This window comes from Equus caballus, chromosome 8, assembly GCF_041296265.1.
Source record: "Equus caballus isolate H_3958 breed thoroughbred chromosome 8, TB-T2T, whole genome shotgun sequence".
Classification (NCBI taxonomy): Eukaryota; Metazoa; Chordata; class Mammalia; order Perissodactyla; family Equidae; genus Equus; species Equus caballus.
Genome location: NC_091691.1, coordinates 26,368,879 through 26,389,641, shown reverse-complemented (window position 1 = coordinate 26,389,641; position 20,763 = coordinate 26,368,879). Strand labels below are relative to the sequence as shown.

The 20,763-nt window shown below is 63.6% G+C and overlaps 1 protein-coding gene across 41 annotated transcripts in view; it reads left to right on the top strand.

The window, feature by feature from the left end:
• NCOR2 (nuclear receptor corepressor 2) overlaps window positions 1-20,763 on the top strand; it is a 205,793-nt gene that overhangs the window by 158,078 nt on the left and 26,952 nt on the right. For 30 of the 41 annotated variants that reach the window (XM_070275478.1, XM_070275480.1, XM_070275487.1 and 27 more), the window contains 7 exons: window positions 2,252-2,399; window positions 5,597-5,647; window positions 6,617-7,232; window positions 13,815-13,935; window positions 14,831-15,002; window positions 19,017-19,178; window positions 20,251-20,390. In XM_070275478.1, coding sequence (XP_070131579.1) covers window positions 2,252-2,399; window positions 5,597-5,647; window positions 6,617-7,232; window positions 13,815-13,935; window positions 14,831-15,002; window positions 19,017-19,178; window positions 20,251-20,390 — 1,410 coding nt within the window. The remainder of the gene's footprint in view (window positions 1-2,251; window positions 2,400-5,596; window positions 5,648-6,616; window positions 7,233-13,814; window positions 13,936-14,830; window positions 15,003-19,016; window positions 19,179-20,250; window positions 20,391-20,763) is intronic. The other 11 variants (XM_070275488.1, XM_070275513.1, XM_070275512.1 and 8 more) reach the window with 4 other exon arrangements.

Below are 20,763 nucleotides of genomic sequence, written 5' to 3'. Positions count from 1 at the left end.
AGCCCCCGTGCCCTCTGAGGCTCCGAGCACCCCGAGGACCCCCGCCTCCTGGCGGCCGAGCATCGCCTCCGCCAGCCGCGAGTGGGTCCGTCTGCCAGAAATAGACTGGGGAGAAAGGGGAACCCTCGCCGCACCCACAGAAGCCGCACGCCGTGCCACTTTCTCAAGCCTCTGCGCTCCTGGGGGCCTCTGGGAGCAGCTGGGACAGGGCCAGCCGGGAGGCGGTGGGTGCAGAGCCAGGTGTGCCCCCCAAGGCCTGGAGACGTTCGCAGGGTGGGGCTGGGCCTGGCCCTGCTGGCGTCAGAAACCTGAGAACAGGCATACCCTGCTCTTATCCCGGTGGCCGCCGCGCTCCGAGGAGCCCGTTTGCCCAGGACGAAGGCGGGATGGGAAGTCATCCCACTCCAGGACCAGGGCTCGGCCCCAGGGGGCCTCTTCCCGGCCCGCATGGTGGGGGCCGGGGGGCCGGGGCCTGCTGGCGCCTGTGGGTGATGGCCGTGGCCCGTGCTCATGCGTGGCCGTGTCCTGGGGCCGGGGCTGGTAGAGGGAGGTGCGTTAGTTTCCTGCTTCCTGTGCCCACAAAGGCGGTGGCTTAAAGCAACAGAAACCTGTTCTCTCACAGTTCTGAGGCTAAAAGTCAGGAATCCAGGTGTCCCGGGGCTGAGCCCCTCTCAGGCTCCAGGGGAGGCCCTGCTGCCTCCAGCTCCCTGTACCGCCCGCATCCTTGATGTCCTGGCCTGTCGGCGCGTCGCTCCCCTGTGCGTCCAAATTTCCCTCTTATAAGGACACCAGCCATGTTGGATTCAGGATCCACCCTAATCCAGTATGACCTCATCTTAACTAATTGCATTTGCAAAGAGCTTGTTCCCAAATAAGGTCACGTTCGGAGGTTCGGGTGGACTTGAATTCTGAGGGGACACTATTCAACCCAGTGTAAAGGGCTTCCCCGAGCGCTGTCGGCATGGCCAGGAGTGCTGTAGGTTCCGGCTCCTTCCTCAGACACCCTGAAGGGCTCAGGCTGCAGCCCCTCCTGTCATACCAGCTGTATTGGGGTGGGTCCCCTCTTAAGAGCCAGTCCACTTCCCCTGGGAGTCCCTGGTCACCTTGGACCCCCAGCACATTCTGACTCTGCACGTACCCCTACTCTGCTGACTGTGTTCAAGCCCCAGACACTGCCCATTCACAGTCACTCAGTGGGTCAATCAACAAACACTTTCTGAGCCTCTGCCTGGCTCAACACGGGGGGTAAAGAGATGCCCTCCTGGAGCACCCAGTCCAATGAGGTTCAGACAGGAGCCATCAAGGAGGAGTGATGTTTGTACCCAAGCTGGAGCATGGGCACCTGGCCCCTTGTGCGAGGAGCTGGGCTTCTGGGGACCAGGATGAGCCGTGGGGGGAAGTGAAAGGCTCCGCGCCTTCTTTCTGTTCCTGGAACACGCACACCTCGGGCACACCTTGGGGCCTGTGCATGTGCAGTTCCCTCCACCTGGGCCATTCTCACCCAGAGCCGTGCCTGGCCAGCTCCCTCTCACCACTCAGACCCCGGCTCAGATGTCACCTCCTCAGAGAAGCCTTTCCTGGCCGGGACTGGCTTCCAGAGTAGCCCCCGCCCCTGCTGTGCTCACTCGCCCACCCTGCCCCTTCCCCTCCGCAGCCCTGGCCGCACCTCGAGTCCCTTCTTTTTAATTGACGTGTTGGTTGCCCGGCTCCCTGTCTGGAAGGCCTCTGGGGCAGGGACCTGTCTACCTCGTTCCCTGTGCGTTCTCAGCCCTGGGGCCGTGCCTGGTACAGGCTGGTGCCCTGTACAGACTGGCGGGCTGAAGTCATGAGCTAGCCTGTCCCCAGGGCTCAGTGAGGGGTGGATGAGCTGCGCACGGAGAGGCCTCCTTCATTCTCTCGTCTGCTCCCGCTGACCCACCCGGCATGGTGTGCTCTGGGGGCGTGGTCACCGCTCTGGCTGGGAAGGTCAGAGGGGCTGCAGCGATCCCGGGGCCTTCAGGCAGAGGCAGGCCTTCCTCACCTGTTCCGGAAGGATGTGAGGGCAGCCCATAGGCCGGGCTGTGCCCCGGGGTATCTGGGAGGGATGGAATAATAAAGCCCTTGGTAAAAATAGCCTCGGGCATGGAAGGGCGCCCTCAGGACCACATGGCCGACTGCTGATCCTCGCAGCTGCGGCAGGGCCTCTGGCAGGGGAGTCCCCGGGCTGACAGCCCAGGCCCAGGCCCTGACCCGCACTGTCCCTGTGCCCCAGGAGAAGGAGAGGAACGCACGGAGGAAGAAGAAGAAAGCCCCAGCCACCGCCAGTGAGGAGGCTGCCTTCCCTCCCGTGGTGGAGGACGAGGAGATGGAGGCCTCGGGTGTGAGTGGGAACGAGGAGGAGATGGCGGAGGAGGCAGAAGGTGAGTATAGGCTGGCGGGAACTGACCTCTCCCAGAAACGGCTGTGTCCGTCTGAGAAGGGGCCTCGGCTGCCCCGAAGGGGAGAGCATGATGGCACTGACGGTGACGGTGAAAATGGTGATGATGATGATGATGATGGTGGTGGTGGCGATGACGATGGTGGTGATGGCGGCAACAATAATGATGATAATCAGCTTCTCTGTGCCCATCGGGCCTTGTCTGTGCCATCCTCCTGCCCCTGTGAGTGGAGCCTCATTCTTGGGGACCATACACGTCCAGGACAGCCCTAGTGACACCTGTTGTCTTGCCAGCACATCTGGTGTCACACGTTAGAAAAAGATTCTAGTTTTGAAGAGTTTTTTGACCTGCATTATTTTGCAAGTTGACCAATATAAACAATACCGATCTACTGGCTGATGAATATTTCAAAAGTTACCTAATGATAGTGCTTCCTTTTACTCCCAACTGTCCCGATTTGGATGAGAAGTTACACAATTACGTGGTTTTCTGTGTTCTCTGGGGGAAACTGAGGCCCAGGCAGTTCAGGGTCCTGGTGCAGCCCCCCAGGTGGCCCGTGTTTGCATCGTCTGCACCGTCTTAGGGGAGTTCTGCCACCAGGTGACTGCTGCTAGAGAGAGCGGGAGAGGTAATCATCAGAGCGGCGCTGGTGGCTCAAAAGGGGGATTCTGATCGCGCGAGATCCGCGCCGGCTTCAGAGCCCAGCCCCCGTATAACTCCCATTCCACCCATAACAAGTGTGTGTAGACTCAGGACTTGCCCCCCGCTGCCACCCGCCCCCACTTCTGATGCCTAATTAGTGAGCCTGTGGCCCCGCCCCTCCCTTCTCCCTGGGTCTGCACTTGCCCCCTGGCGGTATGACGCCCCTGAGGACCCCAACCCCTGCTTAGCCCTTCCGTTGTCCTCCTGGCCAGAGCGGCCCTGGCAGGCCCTCCAGTTCTTGATAAGCAGAACCTTCTTTCCTTCTCCCGCCGTCTGGGGTTCTGCCCTTTGTCCGTCTGCCTCTCTGCATTTGCACTCCTGAGCTTCTGCCAGCGTGGGAGGGAAGGGGGGAGCCACCTCCTGGCTCTGGGAGCCAGGCCTGCGGATAAAGCCAAGCTCTACCAGCCCGCAGTGTATTCACCACCCTGACTCCTCCTTCCTGGTGAGATATGGTGAATCGAGCCATTTGGTTACTGTTGTCTCGGGTTGAGGATGGGTCTGGGTACTGAGTCTGGCCTCCTCACCAGCCCTGGGTCCCTCCACCCAGGTTGTCCAGAGGCCTGGCCAGTGGCTGATGGAGGGCTACAAATCCCTCTGGTCCTCTCATCCTGGGTCCTGAGTCTGTAGCCAGGAAAAGGGAAGACTGAGGGAGCAGACACCCAGTCCCCTCTCTAAATGTCCTCCCAGCTGCCTGGACGGGCAGGATGCAGGCTGGGTGGGAAGTTAAAGGAAGCCAGACTTTGGCTTATCATTAAAACCAGAGCAGATGCTGCCCAGTAAGAGAACTGTGTGGTATTGAGCTCCCCATCACGCGTGAGGTTCACATGCCACATCAGGGATAGGGAGGAGGGGGACTGCTGTGGCTGGTGCTGAGGCTCCTGAGACCACCTGGTAGCTCCGAGCAGATCACAGACAGCACCTGAGAAGGTACGGGGTGATGGTCCCATCTTACAGGCTAGGAAACAGGCCCAGGGACTGGAGAATCACTCACATAGTGCGTCACGTAACCGGTGGACTTGGAATCGCCAGCCCAGTCAGCACTCGCTGTGTAACCCTGCCCCTTGTGACCGGGTGCAAGAGGTGAGATAGGTTAGGGCCTCACTGGGGCCCAAGGTTGCCCCAGTAGAAGCTTCTAGAAAACCCAGCCAGCCCCAGCAGTGCTGCAGACTCCTCCAGGGGGCGGGCAGCCGCGCCTCGTTGCACCCGGGCTGGAGATGAGTCAGTCCAGGGCAGGGAGGAGGCATCCATGTGGCCAGAATGTATCTCCAGGAGCCATCATGGCTGCAGAACGAGCAGCAGCCCTGGTTCGTCCCTTCAGTCGTGACGGCAGCCCCGTGGTGTGAGTGCTCTCAGCACCCCTTCACAGATGGGGAAACTGAGGCACGGAGCATTACCCAGGGTCACACAGTGGCCCATTTGGGGGCCAGGAATCCCACTTGTTGGAAGTGCCGATCCTTGGGCCCCCCGGACCTCCTGCATGGGAGTCGTTTGGGGGGGCGCCTGGCCGTCTGAGTCTTCATGGGCCTCTGGCGCTTTGGCGCACGCTCATGCCCGAGAACCGCTGTAGGCGAGCCTCGTGGTGAGGGAGAGGGCCAGGTGTCACCTGCCTGTTCTGTGGACAGACCGACCAAGACTCCGGGGCTAAGCCACTTCTCGAGGGGACCTCAGCTGGCCCCTACATCCTGCTGTCTGACTGCGTGGAAGGGAGGGAGTGACGCTGCTGGAGTGAGCACGCAGGGTCAGGAAGCCCAGTGGTTAGGGGCACAGGATGCCAGGTCAGTCCCCTCCTGCCCCATGCAGTGTGGCCTTGGGCAAGTGACGTGGCCTCTCCGTGCCTCAGTTTCCTCATCTGCAAACGAGTGTGATGACTGTCCCCATCTCAGCGGTGGTTGAGGGTGATGCGAGAGGTGTGTGTGAAGAGCTTTGCATGGAGCCCAGCACCCACACAGCGAGCCCTGGGTTGCTGGTGGTGGTGGTGGTATTTCTGCTCTGGGCCTTGAAGGGAGGAGAGACGTGGGAGAGTCTGGGGCCCAGGGGGCAGTGAAGGCTGAAGGAAGCCTTTGTCCAGGGCCCCGGCAGGCCCTGCTGGCCTGGCTCTGCATCCAACGGGTGAGCCGGGGCAGGAGCCCCACCTCTGCGGCCAGCACCTCTGCCCCCGGGTCCTGGGAGCCGGGCACCAGAGGCCAGTCACTCGCCCAAGGACGCTCAGGGGTGGGCAGCACTTGCTTCCCACCCTCCATGACCCCGTTATTGTCTAGGTGCTGCAGGTGCCCTGGGGCTGCTGGTGTCGAGGGAGCATCGGTGCCAGGACAAGGGCTGTTGGGACAGGGCGGGCGAGTGGCCAGCAGAGCCACTGTGGGTCCTCCCTGCTGGGCCCTGGCCGTCCTCTGGCCATGCCCCCTGGCCACACTGCCCTCCGCCCTCCCACCCACTGCCCGAGCCACCTCGCTTCTAACCCTTCTCTCACTTCCTTCCAGCCTTACATGCCTCTGGGAACGAGGTGCCCAGAGGAGAGTGCAGTGGCCCAGGTACGAATGTGGCCGCCTGGCCTGGGGGTGGGGGTAGGGCCAGGCCGGGGTGGGGGGCATCCTGAGGTCACGTGTCCTGCGAGGGGCCCCACTTCGGGGAGCGTTCCTCTGCCTGTGAGCACCACCATTTGTGCTGCCACCACTTCTGTCCCTGTTCCCAGTGCAGCGTCTGTTCCCTGACGCTCCTGCTGGCAGATCAGTACCTTGGGCTCCTCTGTGGCTGGTTTTCACTAGGGTATTCATCCGTGGCTCTCACCTGCTGCGATTTCCCCCACAGCAAGTGCGGGGGTTTCCAAATGTCCCTATTGTACAGAAAATGGGGGAAACTGAGGCCCAAAGAAGTGACAAGAGTGGGTTTTTTAGGGCTAAAGAGCCAGGCCTGGAGCCGAGATGCCCTAACCCTTCGTCCATACGCACATTCGGTCATTCCATCAGCACTCATTGTGCACCTGCTGTGTTGCGGGAAACAGATGGGGGATGTGGGCAGACTCCGAGTTCGTGGCCCGCTTGACGTTGGCGTGCTGTGACGATAACAATGACACAACAGCAGGCAGCCACCTGGTGTCAGCCTGTGCTGTGCGCTCACTGTTTTTTTTACCCCCATGAGGTGGGATCTGTTCTCCCCACTCTACAGATGGGGAAAGCAAGGCCCCAGGTGACCTGTGCCACCACCGCCAGCTGCCAGTGGGGGCAGAGCCAGGGCTCGAGCTCAGATGAGAACATGGAGTCCCCAGAAGCAGGCCCGCAGCCCTGGCGGCCCTCTGGCTCTGGGGGGTGCCAGCTGCCAGGCGGGTGGGGGCTGGGCCGAAGGAGGCTGGGGGCCCCAGGGTCAGCCCTGGGAGAAGGGCACGGCAGGAGGGCTGCCTGGTGGCGGCAGCCGGGGCCCTGCATCCCCAGCTCTTGCCGGAGGAGGCGCTGGGTGCGGTCGGGCCGGGGTCCGGCGCCCTCACCCCCGCGCTCTCCCCACAGCCGCCGTCCACAACAGCTCGGACACCGAGAGCATCCCGTCGCCGCGCGCCGAGGCTGCCAAGGACACGGGGCAGAACGGGCCCAAGCCCCCCGGCCCCGCCGCCGCGCCCCCCGCGCCGCCCACGCCGCCGCCGGAGGACGCCCCGCGCCCCGAGCCCGCAGCGGCCCCCGAGCCCGCCGGCCCCGCCCCGCCTCCCGCGCCCGCCGAGCCCGCCGCGGTGCCCGCCCTGGTCCCCAAGGAGGAGAAGGACGAGGAGGCGGCCGCGTCCCCGGCGGAGGAGGGCGAGGAGCAGAAGCCCGCGGTGGCCCCCGAGCTGGCGGGGGACGTGGGCAAGAAGGAGGAGCCGGGCGAGGCGCCCCCCGCGGAGCCCGGCCGGAGCGTCAAGAGCGAGTGCAAGGAGGAGGCCGCGGAGGAGGCGCCCGACAAGGTCAAGGGCGCGCCCGAGGTCAAGGCCGAGGTCAAGGCGGAGGGCACGCTCAAGGTGGAAAAGAAGGAAGGCTGTGGCCCCGCGGGCAAAGCCACCGCCAAGGGCTCCGGTGCGCCCCAGGACAGCGACTCCAGCGCCACTTGCAGCGCCGACGAGGTGGATGAGCCCGAGGGCAGCGACAAGAACAGGTGAGTGGGTGGCTGGACGCGGGTGTTGTGTTTTCTTGCTCTGCAAACATGTATTGGCGCTGACTGTATACCTAGACTGCAGCGGGGCGGCGGATTCCACGCCTGCCCCCAGGGAGCACGTAGCCTGCTCAGGGGGGCAGACGCTGGACGGAGTCCCCACCTGGCAGATCCACGTTGGGGGAGGGCAGTGGGCATGGGGAGGGCCTGCCCCCTGAGGTGGCTGCTGAGCCGAGCCTGGGCAGAGAAGGAGGCCATCTCTGGGGGAGAGGGTGGCACGGCTGCCATCACCAAGGACCACAAATCTGGAGGCCCTAAGTCCAAAATCCAGGTGTGGCGGGCCGTGCTCCCTCTGAAGGCTCCTTCCTGCCTCCTCCAGCCACTGCTTGTGGTGGCCAACCATCCTTGGTCCTCCTCGGCTCGTAGAGGAATCGCTCCGGTCTCTACCTCCATGGTCACATGGCGTGCCCAAATTTTTCTCTTCCCCTGAGGACGCCACTCACTGGATTAGGATCACCCACAATGACCTCATCTTAACTCCATCCCGTCTGCCAAGAGCCTGTTTCCAAATGAGGTCACGTTCCCAGGCAGGTGGCCATGGGTCAGAAACTTGGGCATCGTTGGAGGATGCCCTTGTACCCTCAACACGGCCGGAGCAGCGAGGGCGAGCCTGGCAGGGTTCAGGCCCTGGGTGGCGGAGTGGTGGGGGCACGGTGGGAGGTGGGGCAGGCTGGGTGGGCAGGTGGCGCTTGTGGGTCCACTCGGAGGCCGCACTTTATCCGTGGGGCCGTGAGGAAAGAGCGGGGTTGACCCGGGCTTGAAGCCACCTGGCTGGGCCTGGGGGGTTTGATGGGGGTCAGAGGGGAGACAGTCAGGAGGTGGCTGCCGTGGTCCAAGCCAACGGTGCTGGGGGTGTGCCTGACGCCGGTGGAGGTGGTGGTGGGGGAAACAGCAGGTCCCCAAGACTGTTGGTGGTTCCTCTCCCATCCCCTGGATCCGGGCTTGGAACTCGGGGCTCCCTGGCTCTGGCCGGTGGTCCAGGCCCTGAGCCATCAGAGCCATAGGGGGCTCTCCTTACAGAGGTGTCTCTCCCGCGGGGCGGCCTAAGTGTCCCCATGCCACCCTGTTTGGGTTGCTGTCACTGAGCATGTCCCTCCCTTTCCTACCTATGTCCTCGCTCCTGTGCAGGGTGCCTGTCCCCAAGGCCCTGGGGCCGCCAGGCTCACCTGCGTTCAGCACAGACAAGGCTCATGCACCCAGCGAGGGCCGCGGGCGGGCGGCCGGGTGGAGGTGTAGGTCTTCGCCGAGCCTCTGGCAGCTCAGGGAAGAACTGTTTCTGCAGAGGCCGGGGGTCACTTTTATTTTGACTGAAAACAGTGCTGTCTGTTTTCTCTCCTCTCATGTCTCTCGGAAAAGTTCTGGGCAAAGGGAGAGGGAGGAAAATCTGACTTTCAAATCCGATGCGTTCACTCGTTTCCTCTGCCCCGTGATTCACCTTGGGGCTTGCTAAAAATGGCAAGTTCTAGAACATTTCATAGGAAAATCCGGTTCGTTCAGAGCTCTGTGGGTCTCCATATGTCCCACAAAGGCAGGCGAGCCACGTTGTCCTCTGTTTCCTGTGTCCGGGGGCGCTGGGGGCCACCGCCGGCAGGAGCCTCGCCCCGTTTGTGGGAAGCAGATGGTCTGGTGGGTGGCCCTTTGACAAGCTAAGTCCTGGCCAACAGGTTTCTAAGGCACAGAATTCCGGAGAGTCTTACCCGATGGGCGCAGCTCGGAAAACAGTGCTCAGGCGGCTGTGGCTGCCGGGGTCTGGCCGCTGCACTCACTCTGTGCCTGGGTAACGGGGTAGGGGCGGGAGGCTCCCCACCCCGCTCCTGCCGGCTGCGAGGCAGAGTCATGGAAACACATGTTTCTGCTTTTAGCGGGAAGGGTGCTGAGCTCATGGGGCAGCCATGCTGATAAGGGGCCTCCTGGAGTCTGTGTTGTGGGTACACGTAGCCTGCCCAGGCTGGAGAGCTGGGAGGGTTGGCCTGGATCCCACCAGCCCCACTGGACCCCTTGGGCCAGGCCTGAGCCCTGCGGGCTGCTTTCAGTGTGTCCCCCCCAACCCCCCTCGGCAACCCCACCCAGGGACGTGTCCTTCCCTCCCCCAGCTGGGTTTGGCTTCCGTCCACTCTTCCTGCCTGAATGTCCAGCATTTGGTCCCCTGGGAGCAAGAGCCCTGGGCTGGGAGTCAGGACACCTGGTTTGTCACGCCCTGTGTGACCTAGGTCGGTCCCCGCCCTCGGGGTGAGGCTGGACTCAGGCCAGCATGCTGACCTCTTCCCGGCTGGCAACCTGCCACCCCTCCCTCCCCCGGCCGCGGCGCGCAGGGCCCGGCGGGCGTCGGAGGACCCCGGTGAGATGCGTCAGAGCGCACCCTGGCAGCGGGGCCTCCTGGCAGGGCGGCCCCCCGGACGACCCCGGCCCTGGCTGCGCGCCGTCTTCCTGCCTGGCAGCCACGGCGCAGGGAACTGGGTGTCCTTAGAGCCACACAAGGCGCATCTCGGCCTGGCCCCGCCTGCCCGGACGGCTGCGGGAGAGAAAACCGCATCCTGTCTTTGCTCCCCGCCGCTTTCCGCCAGGCAGCTCTGCCGGGCCTTGTCTTGGACAACGCCCAGAGATGGTGGCTCTGATTGTGAAACCCTGAGCTCGCCTGCCCCCTGTCCCAGTTCCCAGAGGTGCGCAGGTGCGCCATGGCAGGCTGTGGAAGGCCCCTTCCCTGGGCCTCGCTTAGGGCTTAGGGCATCCCATGGGAGTAGTGGAGTTACAGGCTGCGGACTGCCAGCCTGTGCCAGCCCCACGGTGCCGCTCGATGAGACTGGCTCCCCTCCTTTGGGTCTGTCTCAGGAATCCCCGGCGGTCACTCCATGGGGGGCCGGGGTGTGGCCTCTTCGGCTGAGCCCCTGGAATTTTCACAGAACTGTGACAGCAGTTTCTCCTTTTTTGCTTTATTTCGTGAGTGAGTGACCGGCACCCGTGTGCCCTCTAGGTGAAGGGACGCTGGGAACAGGGCAGTGAGGCCGCCTCCAGGGTGCTCGTGTTCCAGAGACAGCGACTAGTACAAAACTGGGACAGTGAAGGAGTAAAGCGACCGCTCGTGTCGCAGGTGGACGACGCAAAGAATGGGGGAGTGGACGGAGCAGTCAGGGAGGCCAGTCCACTGGAGGCTGGTCAGAGCTGGCATGTGAGGTGTGGGACAGCCAGCAGTGAGAACAGCCAGGGCAAAGGCCCTGTGGCCTCATGAGCTGATGTTCAGTAGAGGGCAAGGGACCTGTGGCAGGGAGTGCAGCAGGTACAGGGAGAGGAGGTCACAGAGGTAGGCAGGGGCCCTGTGGCTCGGGGCGAGGAGTCAGGGTTTTGTCCTGGGGGCAGAGGCGAGCGACATGACCGTGTCTGTGTGGATGCTGTTCCCGAACCAGGCTTCCCTCACCCTCCCAGCCCCAGGAGAATGGGGAAGCTGAGGCAGAGGCTCAGCAGAGGGGACGTGCTGTCACAGGCCTGGCATGCCCCCCAGTCCCTATTGTCCTACCCCCTCCCCCAGCCCTGGCCTCCAGGGTGGGAAAAAGACCACCCGGCCCTGCGCTCAGTGCTCCAGCCACAGAACAGCCCTTGGCGGCACAGCTGATCCCACACCCATTTTACAGATGAGGAAACTGAGGCACACGGCCGAAGGCAGGGTTGGACTGGGAGCCGGAGCCCTGAACTGGAGGGCTGGGTGGGGAGGTAGGCCTGGTGCTCCCAGCCGAGCTGCCGGCCTCCGCCTGCCCTCCCGTCACGTGCCGTGCCAGGCTCCGAGAGCCCCACCCACCCGGCCTCCAGAGGGAGATAGGAGCCGCTGTCTCCCAGGAAAACAAAGGGGAGAGGACGGGGCTGGAGGAGGGGCGGAGATTGGGAGCCGGTGAGTGTGACCTGAGCATCTTCCCGCTCCCCTGGGGCTCAGGGCCCTCAGGCTTGTCGAGGATCCACACCCAGCCCCTAGTTCCTGGATGCTGCCCTCTTCACAGTGAGAGGGCAGGCTGGCACCTCTTGTAAACTGTGGAGTGCTGTGCCCGAGCGCCTGGTCCCCACGGAGCTCCTGCCTCACTCTGAGGGGGCTGCTGGCAAGTCTGGGGCGAGGGCTCAGGAGCGAGGGGTCTGGGCCCCGTGTGTGGCCACCAGCTGTGCCTGGTGAGAGCGCTGAGTGCAGGCCCTGCCCCCCCCGCCTCCTGCCCCCCTGGGTGCGCAGCCATAGGGCCACGGCAGGGCACAGGCCTGAGACCAGTTCAGCGCCAGTCAGAGGGACACGGACACTGCTTTATGTGTTATGAAAACGTGCTCTGTGTCTTTCTAAAGCCAGATTTACACAGACACAAAAGCTTATTAACTTTAAAATTCGTATTTTAAAGTGTTTCTGTATTTTTACACAACAGATAATAATATGTTTAAAAATAAGTATTATTTATTATGCTTCACAGAAACAACACAGTTAGTTACCACGTCAAAGCCTCGATTTCACGGCCAGCTTATAGTATGTTCCTTATTCTTTTCCTGTACGGCTTTATCGAGCTGTAATTCACGTACCATACAATTCAGCCGTGAAATGTGCAGTTCACAGGCTTTTAGTACATTCACAGAGTTGTGCGACCGTCCCCACTATTGAATTCCAGAACGTTTTCGTGAGCTCAAAAAGAAGCCCCACAGCCATCACCAGTCACTCCTCAGCATGCCCTGCGGCTGCTGGCAGCTACGAATCTACCTTCTGTCCTAGTGGATTTGCCTGTTCTGGACATTTCCTGTCTGTGGAATCAGACACTGTGTGGCCTTTTGTGTCTGCTTCTCTCGTGCAGCATCGTTTTCAAGGGTCATCTGCGTTGTAGCAGGTGTCAGTGCCCCATTCCTTTTTCATGGCTGTATCATATTCCACTGTATGGACGGACCACATTTTGTTTCTCCCTTCATCCGTTTCTCATGTTTGGGTTGTTTCCACCTTTTGGCAGTGGTGAGTGGAACAGCTGTGATCTTTTCATGAACAAGTTTGGCTGCGGATGCGTGTTTTCGGCTCTCTTGGGCAGACGACAGCATGGACTGGCTGGGTCACGTGGCAGCGCAGTGACTCAACTCTTGACGAACTGGCACACTGTTTCCAAAGTGGCTGCAATATATTCATTTTTAAGTTCAAGTTGACACATGCTCATTGGCTTAAATGGACGATGTTAAGTCACCCTGAGGCCAGGGAGGCTGGGTGTGGTGGCGGGCGAGCCGGAGGAGGGAAATGGTGGGGACAGTGATGACATTCGTGCTCAGACCTCGTCAGGTCACCCGAGGGCGACAGTTGGAACGGGGCTGAGTCCAGGGCAGCAGAGAAGGGCGGTGGCCTCAGGTGGTCCTCGGGGCACGAGTAGGATCTGGAGAGGTTGCGGAGGGTGAACCGGGCAGGAGGACCACAGAGGGCGGCTGGCATGGAGCAGTGAGGACGCCCTTCCTCTGCGCCCGGCCTCGCCTGCCCGCTGTGGCAGCCCCATAGACGCCACGTCTGTCGCTGCCCAGCCAAGCACGTGGCAGATGCAGGCGGGAGGCCGGTGCCCGCAGGACTGGCCTGTCACGGACCGTGGTCCTGCCACCACAGAGAGCAGGGGGCACCCAGGCCACCATCCCAGGTCTACCCGACTCCGTCGCAGGAAGGAGCAGCCCTGCTGTTTGCTGGTGTCTGGCCCCAGCTGCCAGGCACTGGGTGGTATGCTCCTGTCCTGGTCGTCTGTGGTCTTACCTGGAGGCAGTGGCTGTGCCTTACAGCCTGCGTGAGGCATCAGCCAGCACAGTCACGGCATGCGGTCGAGGCTGTGCCAGCAGGACCCTCTGGCTTTGGTTCCTCAGCCCTTATTTTGCCTCTAGCTGACTCCCAGCCGCTGGCTGAGACCCTCGTGCGTGCTGTGGGGTCACCTGGCCGGCTGTGGTGCCCTGCAGGTGTGCTCAGCAGGTGTGGGGTGGGGCGGGAGCCAAGAGCTGGGCAGGAACTGGGCAGCTGGGGCGGGTGAGGGGCACACTCACCCGCTCCTCCACACGGAGCCCGCACCCACCTCTGTAGCTGGGGGGCGGGTAAGATTCCAGGGAGCAGGGCATTCTGGTTAAGCGGGTGGGCTCCCAGCTCCCATCCCCAGTGAGTAGGGTCCACACAGCCCTGCACCTGAGCCCCTCAGGTCTGGGTGATGGATGAGGTCCCAAATCTGAGCTCCCTGAGCCTCAGTCTGGTTGGTGCTTTGGCTTTACGACAGCTTCTGAGGGACCGTGCGTGGGGTGGGCCCTTGTCGGGGTTCTCTGGGGCTTTCCTGGTTGTGGGCTATCTCCAGGGAGGGTTTGATCCTGCCTGGGCCTCTGTGCTGGGGTCGGAGAGGGGTCTGGGCCCTCGTGGGGCCTGCGTGGACCAGAGCAGGGGGAGAAGCCCCCGCCCTGCTCCCCACTCCCTCTGCTGGGTGACCCTGGACATTCACCTCCACAGTGGCCAGCCCCTCCCAGCCCCGGCATCCAGGGCTGGAGCCTGCGGCCTGACACCTGTCTCCCCCGCAGGCTGCTGTCACCGAGGCCCAGCCTCCTCACCCCGACCAGCGACAGCAGGACCAGCGCCTCGCCCCAGAAGCCGCTGGACCTGAAGCAGCTGAAGCAGCGGGCAGCTGCCATCCCCCCCATCGTGAGTGCCCAGGACCCTTCTGCTGAGTGACCTTTGTGTCCTGCTCGGGGGGCAGGCGTTGCGGCCAGCTGAGCACAGAGCCTGCTGGGGCGGGCGGGGACTGCACCTGCAGCCTGGCTCTGCTCTTCCCTGTTTCCTGGAAAAGCCCCCAGAGAGACAGGGCGGGAACAGCTCGAGGGTGGCCGCGGGTGGGGCTCTTGGGAGGCGGGGCTCGTCCCTGTGCCCGGGAGCCTGCCTGGCTGCTCCCCACCCCGGCCGTTATCGGCCAGCCAGGGTTTTCCAGAGCCCCCAGACCAGGCAGGAGCCTGCGAGGAGGCAGGAAGTCCCCCAGGGGTCACACCACCTAAGAGAGGAGGGCGGGGGACCGTCCCAGTTCTAGTCTAATTCCCGTGGGGAGGGCCCCCAGGAAGGTAGTGGAGGCCAAGCTGGTGGCCCGTGGAGGTGCCCCCCAACGGCGGCCCAGCGCTGGCGAAGCCGTCCTTCTTGGAGGGGGCGGCCTGGGCTTCCCAGAGGCAGCTGGGGGCTGCGGCTGAAAGACTAAGAACCGCCCAGGGCTTTTTGCGTGAGGGGCACAGGGCGTGCCAGGCCGTGCAGCCCCCTGCCTGGGCCAGCATAGCCCCGTCCGCCAGCCCAGGTCCCTCTGAGACCCAGAGAGGCTCGGCTCCCGGAAGTGGCTCCCTCTCCTCCATAGCCAGACAGCTGGGTGGGTGGGCACCCCTCGCCTGTGTGCAGAGACCTGCCCTCCCGACCCTCAGGCCACGTCCCTTGGGCGTGTCGCTGCCTCTCGTGGGCCTCCGTGTTCTGGCTGGTCACGCGCAGGGGGCCTGGACGGCTTTCCCTGAGCTCTGTGCTCACAACGGCCTGTAAAGATGCTGCTTCTCTCTGCTCCCCTCAGCAGGTCACCAAAGTCCATGAGCCCCCCCGGGAGGATGCTGCTCCCCCTAAGCCAGCTCCCCCTGCCCCACCGCCGCCACAGCACCTGCAGCCTGAGAGCGACACCACCCAGCAGTCCAGCAGCAGTCCCCGGGGCAAAAGCAGGAGTCCTGTGCCCACTGCTGAGAAGGAGGGTAAGTGGGCGCTGTGGCTGAGGGTGGGGGGTGCAGGGAGCCAGCGGGCAGGGCGGGGGCGTTTGTGTCTGGAGCAGCTGTTGTGGACTCCAAGCCTGTGCTGCAAGGCCGGCCAAGTCAGTGAGTAGAACAGTGGGAGTGAGGCAGCAGGGAACGGTGGGGATTGTGGCAAAGTGGACAACGCATGTTCTTTTTAAAGTGGACACGTGTGGCAATACAGGCCTGGGGTGGTTGTTCCAGAGAAGCCATCTTTTCATGCAAAATCTTCTAGTTTCTCAGCCTTGGCAACTTTTCAAAGTTTTCGAAAGCATTGTACATGCACGAAAACACATCTGTGGCTCAGCCTCTGATTGGGGTGACTCAGTCCACACGTGAGCTTCTAGAACCAGGGAGGAGGCTCGGCGCCTAGCTGGCAGCAGCTCTGGGACCTTGGCAGGAACTTCTGCCCCCTCCGGCCCTCATCCTGACCGTCTTCCAGGCCGAGGTCACTGGGTTCGTCGGGGAGCCGGCGGGTGACTCCCTGAGCAGCTGCCTTCGGCCACTGCCTGGGCATATGCTTTATTGTTCCCACGTGAAACTCAAGGTCAGGAGGCAGGCGGGGCGGGGTTTCTTGTTCTCTGGATCTTCTGTCTCTGCCCCACTGCCCACTGGACCCAAGAAATCACAGGCGTGTGTCCCCAAAGGGCCCTTCCCAGGTCGGCCTGCCATGCAGATCTGCTGGCACATCACAGGTCTCAGGGGCCGATCCCCCAGAGGTGCCCCGGCGCTGGGCTAGCCCAGGGTCCTGCCCGCTGCTCTCGGGGTCTGAGAGCAGCAGGACCCCAGGCCACCCTCTTGGCCCGGGCAGCCCAGGAACAGGCTCAGGCCAGTGCCACCTGTGCCCCCATCACCACCGTCTGGGACCCAGCGTCCCCTCCTCTAGAAAGCCAGGCTGGCGCTCAGCCGTGGGCCTCCTGAGGGCGGGGCTGTCTGCCTGTCTGAGGACAAAGAGCAGGGCTGTCCCTGGAGGAGGACAGTTCGACACTTCCCACAAGGGACACGGGCCTGTGAGACACTCCCCGTCTAGTGAGCCCACCCTGCCCGCCACCCATGGCTGCCTCCACCTGCCATGCGCCGTCTCAGACGCCACGCGGAGCAGGTGTGCATCCCGGCCGGCGCGCAGGCTGCCATGTGGCTGCTGGGCCAGGGCGGCTGTTGACCACCCATGATGGCCCAGCGCCAGGCGAGACAGTGGGGTCGGTGGGGAGCAGGATGGAGTCCCCGCTGCAGGAGCTGCTGTTTCCATGCGCAAGAGGGGGGTTAAGCCAGGCACGCATGAGGGAGCAGGGTGACTTAGAACAATTCACCCAGCGGAGGGGACAAAATGGGATGAGCGAGGAGGGGCCCCGGGAAGGGATCTCTGGAGAAGAGGAGTCTCCAGTCATGAGAAGGCCTGGGGAAGGGTTTCCAGGCAGAGGGAACAGCATGTGCAGAGGCCCTGGGGTGGGAACAAGCTTGGTGTGTTGGAGGAGCTGCCAGGAGGTCATTGTGGCTGGGGACGGGGGAGGGTGGGAGGTCGGAGAGGGAAATGGGGGCCAGATGGTGTCAGGCCCTATAGGCCCCGGCGTGATGGGGACTCTGCATCAGGGGCAGCAGAAAGCTGTGCTGGATGGATTTTAAGTGTGTGTGTTGGGGGTAGGCGGGTAATCTGGTTTGTGTTTGGGGAAGATCTCTTTCTGGCCATGGTTGAGGAGAAAGGAAGGGCTATGAGGAGTTGCAGACAGATGGAGGTGGCCACAGCGCTGTCCTGGGCATGATAGGGCTGCCCGGACTGCAGGGGTGATGAGGAGGGAGGGGGCATGGGAGTTTGTTTCAGAGGCAAAGCTGGAGGGACCTGCTGATGAGGCCTGGCGGGGACCAGGGCAGGAGGTCTGCCTTCCCCCAGGACCCTGCCGGCTGCCCACCCTGGGCCAGGGGCAGATTCGCTGGGCGTGAGCGCCCATGACATGGGGTCTGGCTCTGGAAGGACATTCAGGTTGGGACACCAGCCCAGGCAGGTGGCTACTGAGTGACGTCAGGGGCCCGTCAGCTTTGGCCACAGCCAGATCCCAGCAGGGCTGGGCTGCACTTGGGCGGCTGGGCACCCCCCGGGCCAGCCACGGCACAGTGGGACGGGTCACAGGCCCTGTCCCGGGGAAGGTGAGCCACTGCCAGTGGTTTCAGAGGCTGACGTTCAGCCCGTCTGCACGGCAGAGGCCGGCCTGTGTCCTGGCATCGCTCCCCGTGGGCGACGGCCCCCCTGGCCTCAGGCATGGTGTGCATGTGTCCCGAGGTCTGGGCTGCCTGGGCCCCGAGGCACAGGCATCAGGCTGACACCCAGCACCCCCTCTCTGGGCTCAGGACCCCCCCGCTGTCTGGCTCCCGCGTGGAACGGCTCAGCCAAGCTCCTCACCCGGGCTCCCCGGGGCCCAGTTGGAGGAACAGGTCGTCTCTCAGGCTCTCGGCCGCCTGCCCGGCCTGGCCCAGCCCCAAGGTTCCCTTCCAAGCACCAGAGGGAGGCTGCCCCCCCGCCCCCACCCCTGCAGCTACAGCTGAGCAGCAGAAAGCACAGTGGGGTTGGGGACCAGGGTGAGCAAGGTCCAGGTGTTTGTGGAATCGCCTGGCCCAGGGCAGGTCCTGTGGGGGCCCCTCCATTAGGGGCCACTCAAGCGTGAGAATCCCACACCGAGTTACTTCCTGCATCTGTGACCCTGTCCCGTGGGCTCCCCACTGCACCAGGGCGCACGTTCCAGGGGAACCCAGGCTCTCCTAGGAGAGATGCAGGGCGAGCACACGGACCTCTGCTCCCACCTGCCATGCCTGCAGCAGGCATCACTAGTCAATGCCAGTACTCTCCTACCATGCCTTCACGGCCTTCAGAACCCCCTCTGCCATCTGGAGGTGGCCCGAGAGATGACATCTGCCTGCCATCTGCGTCCCAGGCTAGGCGTTCCCAAGTTGTATCCCCAGCTGGTCACCTTCCCTGGGATCAGTCAGTCCTCGAGCTCAACGCTGATTCTTGGCGGTTCAGAGCCTGGCACAGATTTCAGCAGAGTGAGAGGCTAGCAGGAGCTCCAGGGCCTCTGGCAGTGTCTGCGGGGTGTCCCCAGGCTTGAGACTCGGGCCGGCTGTAGCACCTGTGTGGTGGGCAGTGTGCGGACGAGACTGAGGTCACGGTCTCCAGCCCGCCAGCCCCCCCGGCTCCGTCGCTACTGGCTGTGGGCCTTTGCCAGGTGACTCTCCATCCGGGCCGTTGTCCCCTCTGTGAAAGGGGGACCCTCGTGGTTCCCTCAGGATGCCGTGAGGATGAACATGTCCACACATGGAGGCTCAGGGAGAGCGGTGGCCCTGCTGTTGTTGTGCGTTCTGCAGCTGCACTGGCCAGGAGGTCAGGGGTCAGATCCCAACCCGGCCAGGTATTTGCTGGTGACCTCAGATGAGCCCGTTGATGTGTCTGTGTCTCAGTTTCCCCCCGTACGGCAGTCTGGGGGCGGTCACTTCCTTACCAGCTGGCGGGAGGCTGTTGAGTCCACGCTGGTGCAGTGCTTGGCACAGACAGGCAGTGCTGGGGCGGCAGGGACCCCAGGTGCGGGACTCTTGGCCGCCCCCACGCCCGCCGGAGCCCATGCAGCCGCTGCAAGTGCCTTCATCCCTGTGTGGGGGGCGCTGCCGACGCCGCGGCCTGTGGGCCTGCTGGGTGCTCGGTGGCGGCAGGCGGTGGATGAGCCGGGCGGGCAGGCCCTGGGCGGCGTCTGCGGGGCCCGGCGTGGCCATAGGACGACCCCCGGGATCCCAGGGGCTGCCGAGCGCCCAGCCCCTCCCCAGGATGCCGCCCGCGCCGAGCAGTGTGTGGGCTCAGCGGTGCCGGCCACGGGCACGGGGGCTCCCATCATAGCCCTCATCACTGCTGGTGGCCGGGCCACCCCGAGGCCGGCGCGGGGGCGGGGGCCTCCCGAGGGCTGCCCGGCACGGCTGACCGCCCTGCCCCCTCGGCAGAGAAGCCCGTGTTCTTCGCGGCCTTTGCGGCCGAGGGCCAGAAGCTGCCCGCGGAGCCCCCGTGCTGGACGCCGGGCCTGCCCTTCCCTGTGCCCCCTCGCGAGGTGATCAAGGCCTCCCCGCACGCCCCCGACCCCTCGGCCTTCTCCTACGCCCCGCCCGGTGAGTAGCTCAGCCCCAGCTCCAGCCACTCGGCTGTGGTGCTCAGTCAGCCAGGGCACGCGGCATTGGGCTCTGACTGTTCGCACTGGTGCAGAGCTGCATGTGGAAGGATCTCGGAGTCCGCTGGGACTGGTGGGAGGGGCGGTGGGGCCAGCGGAGGGAACGGGGGAACACTGAGATTTGAGAAAACTGCAGGATTGGGATTGAAGTGATGGGCAGTAGGGAGCCATGGAAGGTGCTTGAGCTGGTGAGGGGCCAGCTCAGAGTGGGAGCTCTGTCTTCCGCTGGCGACTGAGAGCTAGAGACTGGGCAGGTGGAGAGAAAAGCCGGGGGTGGGAGGAGGGGCTGCTTTGGTTGATAGTCTCAATCCAGTCAGGCTGGGTGGAGATCTTTCTGGTTTCACCAGTCTGGCCAGGCTCTGCCAGCAGCAGAAGCAGTGCAGCCAGGGGCTGAGATGGACTGTAGTGTCAGCAAAGACCACCCAAAGCAGAGCTGATCCTGCAGGATGAGAGGGCCAAGTGAGCCGGGAGAAGAATGGGGAAAGATGTGCCACGTAGGAGGAACAGCATGTGCAGAGATCCAGAGACAGGAAGGAGCAGGCAAACCTTGAGAAACGGAGTCAGGCGGCCACAGTGGGGGCTTGGTGCCCAGTGGACCTGGGGAGACCACGAGCACCCGGTCTGGTGAACCTAGCAGCCGTGTCGGAGGTTAAGACTGTTTCCTGGGGACAGTGGGGAGCTATCGAAAGTTCCCAGCAGGGGGAGACTTTTCAGGAAGGTCCTTTTGGTTCTTGTGAGGGGAATGGACTCCTAGGGGGTAAAGTGGGGATGGGGAGACCAGAGAAGGGGTCTGGGCCGGGGCCTGGTGGAGGGAGCCTTCTCTGTGGCCTTGGTGCCTGGACCAAGGACACAGGTGGTTCACCCAGACGGAGAAGGGAGAGCAAGGGAGGGGCACGTGGGGATGGCATGCCCTGGTGGGACTGGGAAGAGGGGAGCAGCTCCCGGGGCCTGTCTGTCCAGCTGGGGCATGACCGCTCCTGGGGCCCCATGATGGACAGACCCATGCCCCGCAGGTCACCCGCTGCCCCTGGGCCTCCACGACAGTGCGCGGCCCGTGCTGCCCCGCCCACCCACCATCTCCAACCCGCCGCCCCTCATCTCCTCCTCCAAGCACCCAGGCGTCCTCGAGAGGCAGATGGGCGCCATCTCCCAGGTGAGGCAGGAGGGCGGTGCCCGGGGATCAGCCCCTTCCTCTTTCGGTGTCCGTCTTTCCATCTGTAAAGGGGAGCGTTGGGACTGATGATGTCTGGGCGGCCGCATCCATTCACAGCAGTACTGGGGTCCCAGCTGGCTGGAGCCTGCCCCCGCACTTGGGACATTGGGGGGTCACTCTGTGGGGCAGTCCAGAGCATGGGCTCTGCAACCAGACTGTGTGGCCCTGGACAGGTTACTTAACCTCTCTGTGCCTCAGCTCCTCCTGTGAAAGTGAGGAGCGAATGCGGTAGGCACAGTGGACGGTGCATGGTGAGCCTGGGTCCGTGGCCATCTGCCTTCGCCTCCAGGGCAGGGCCAAGCAGCCATTTTGC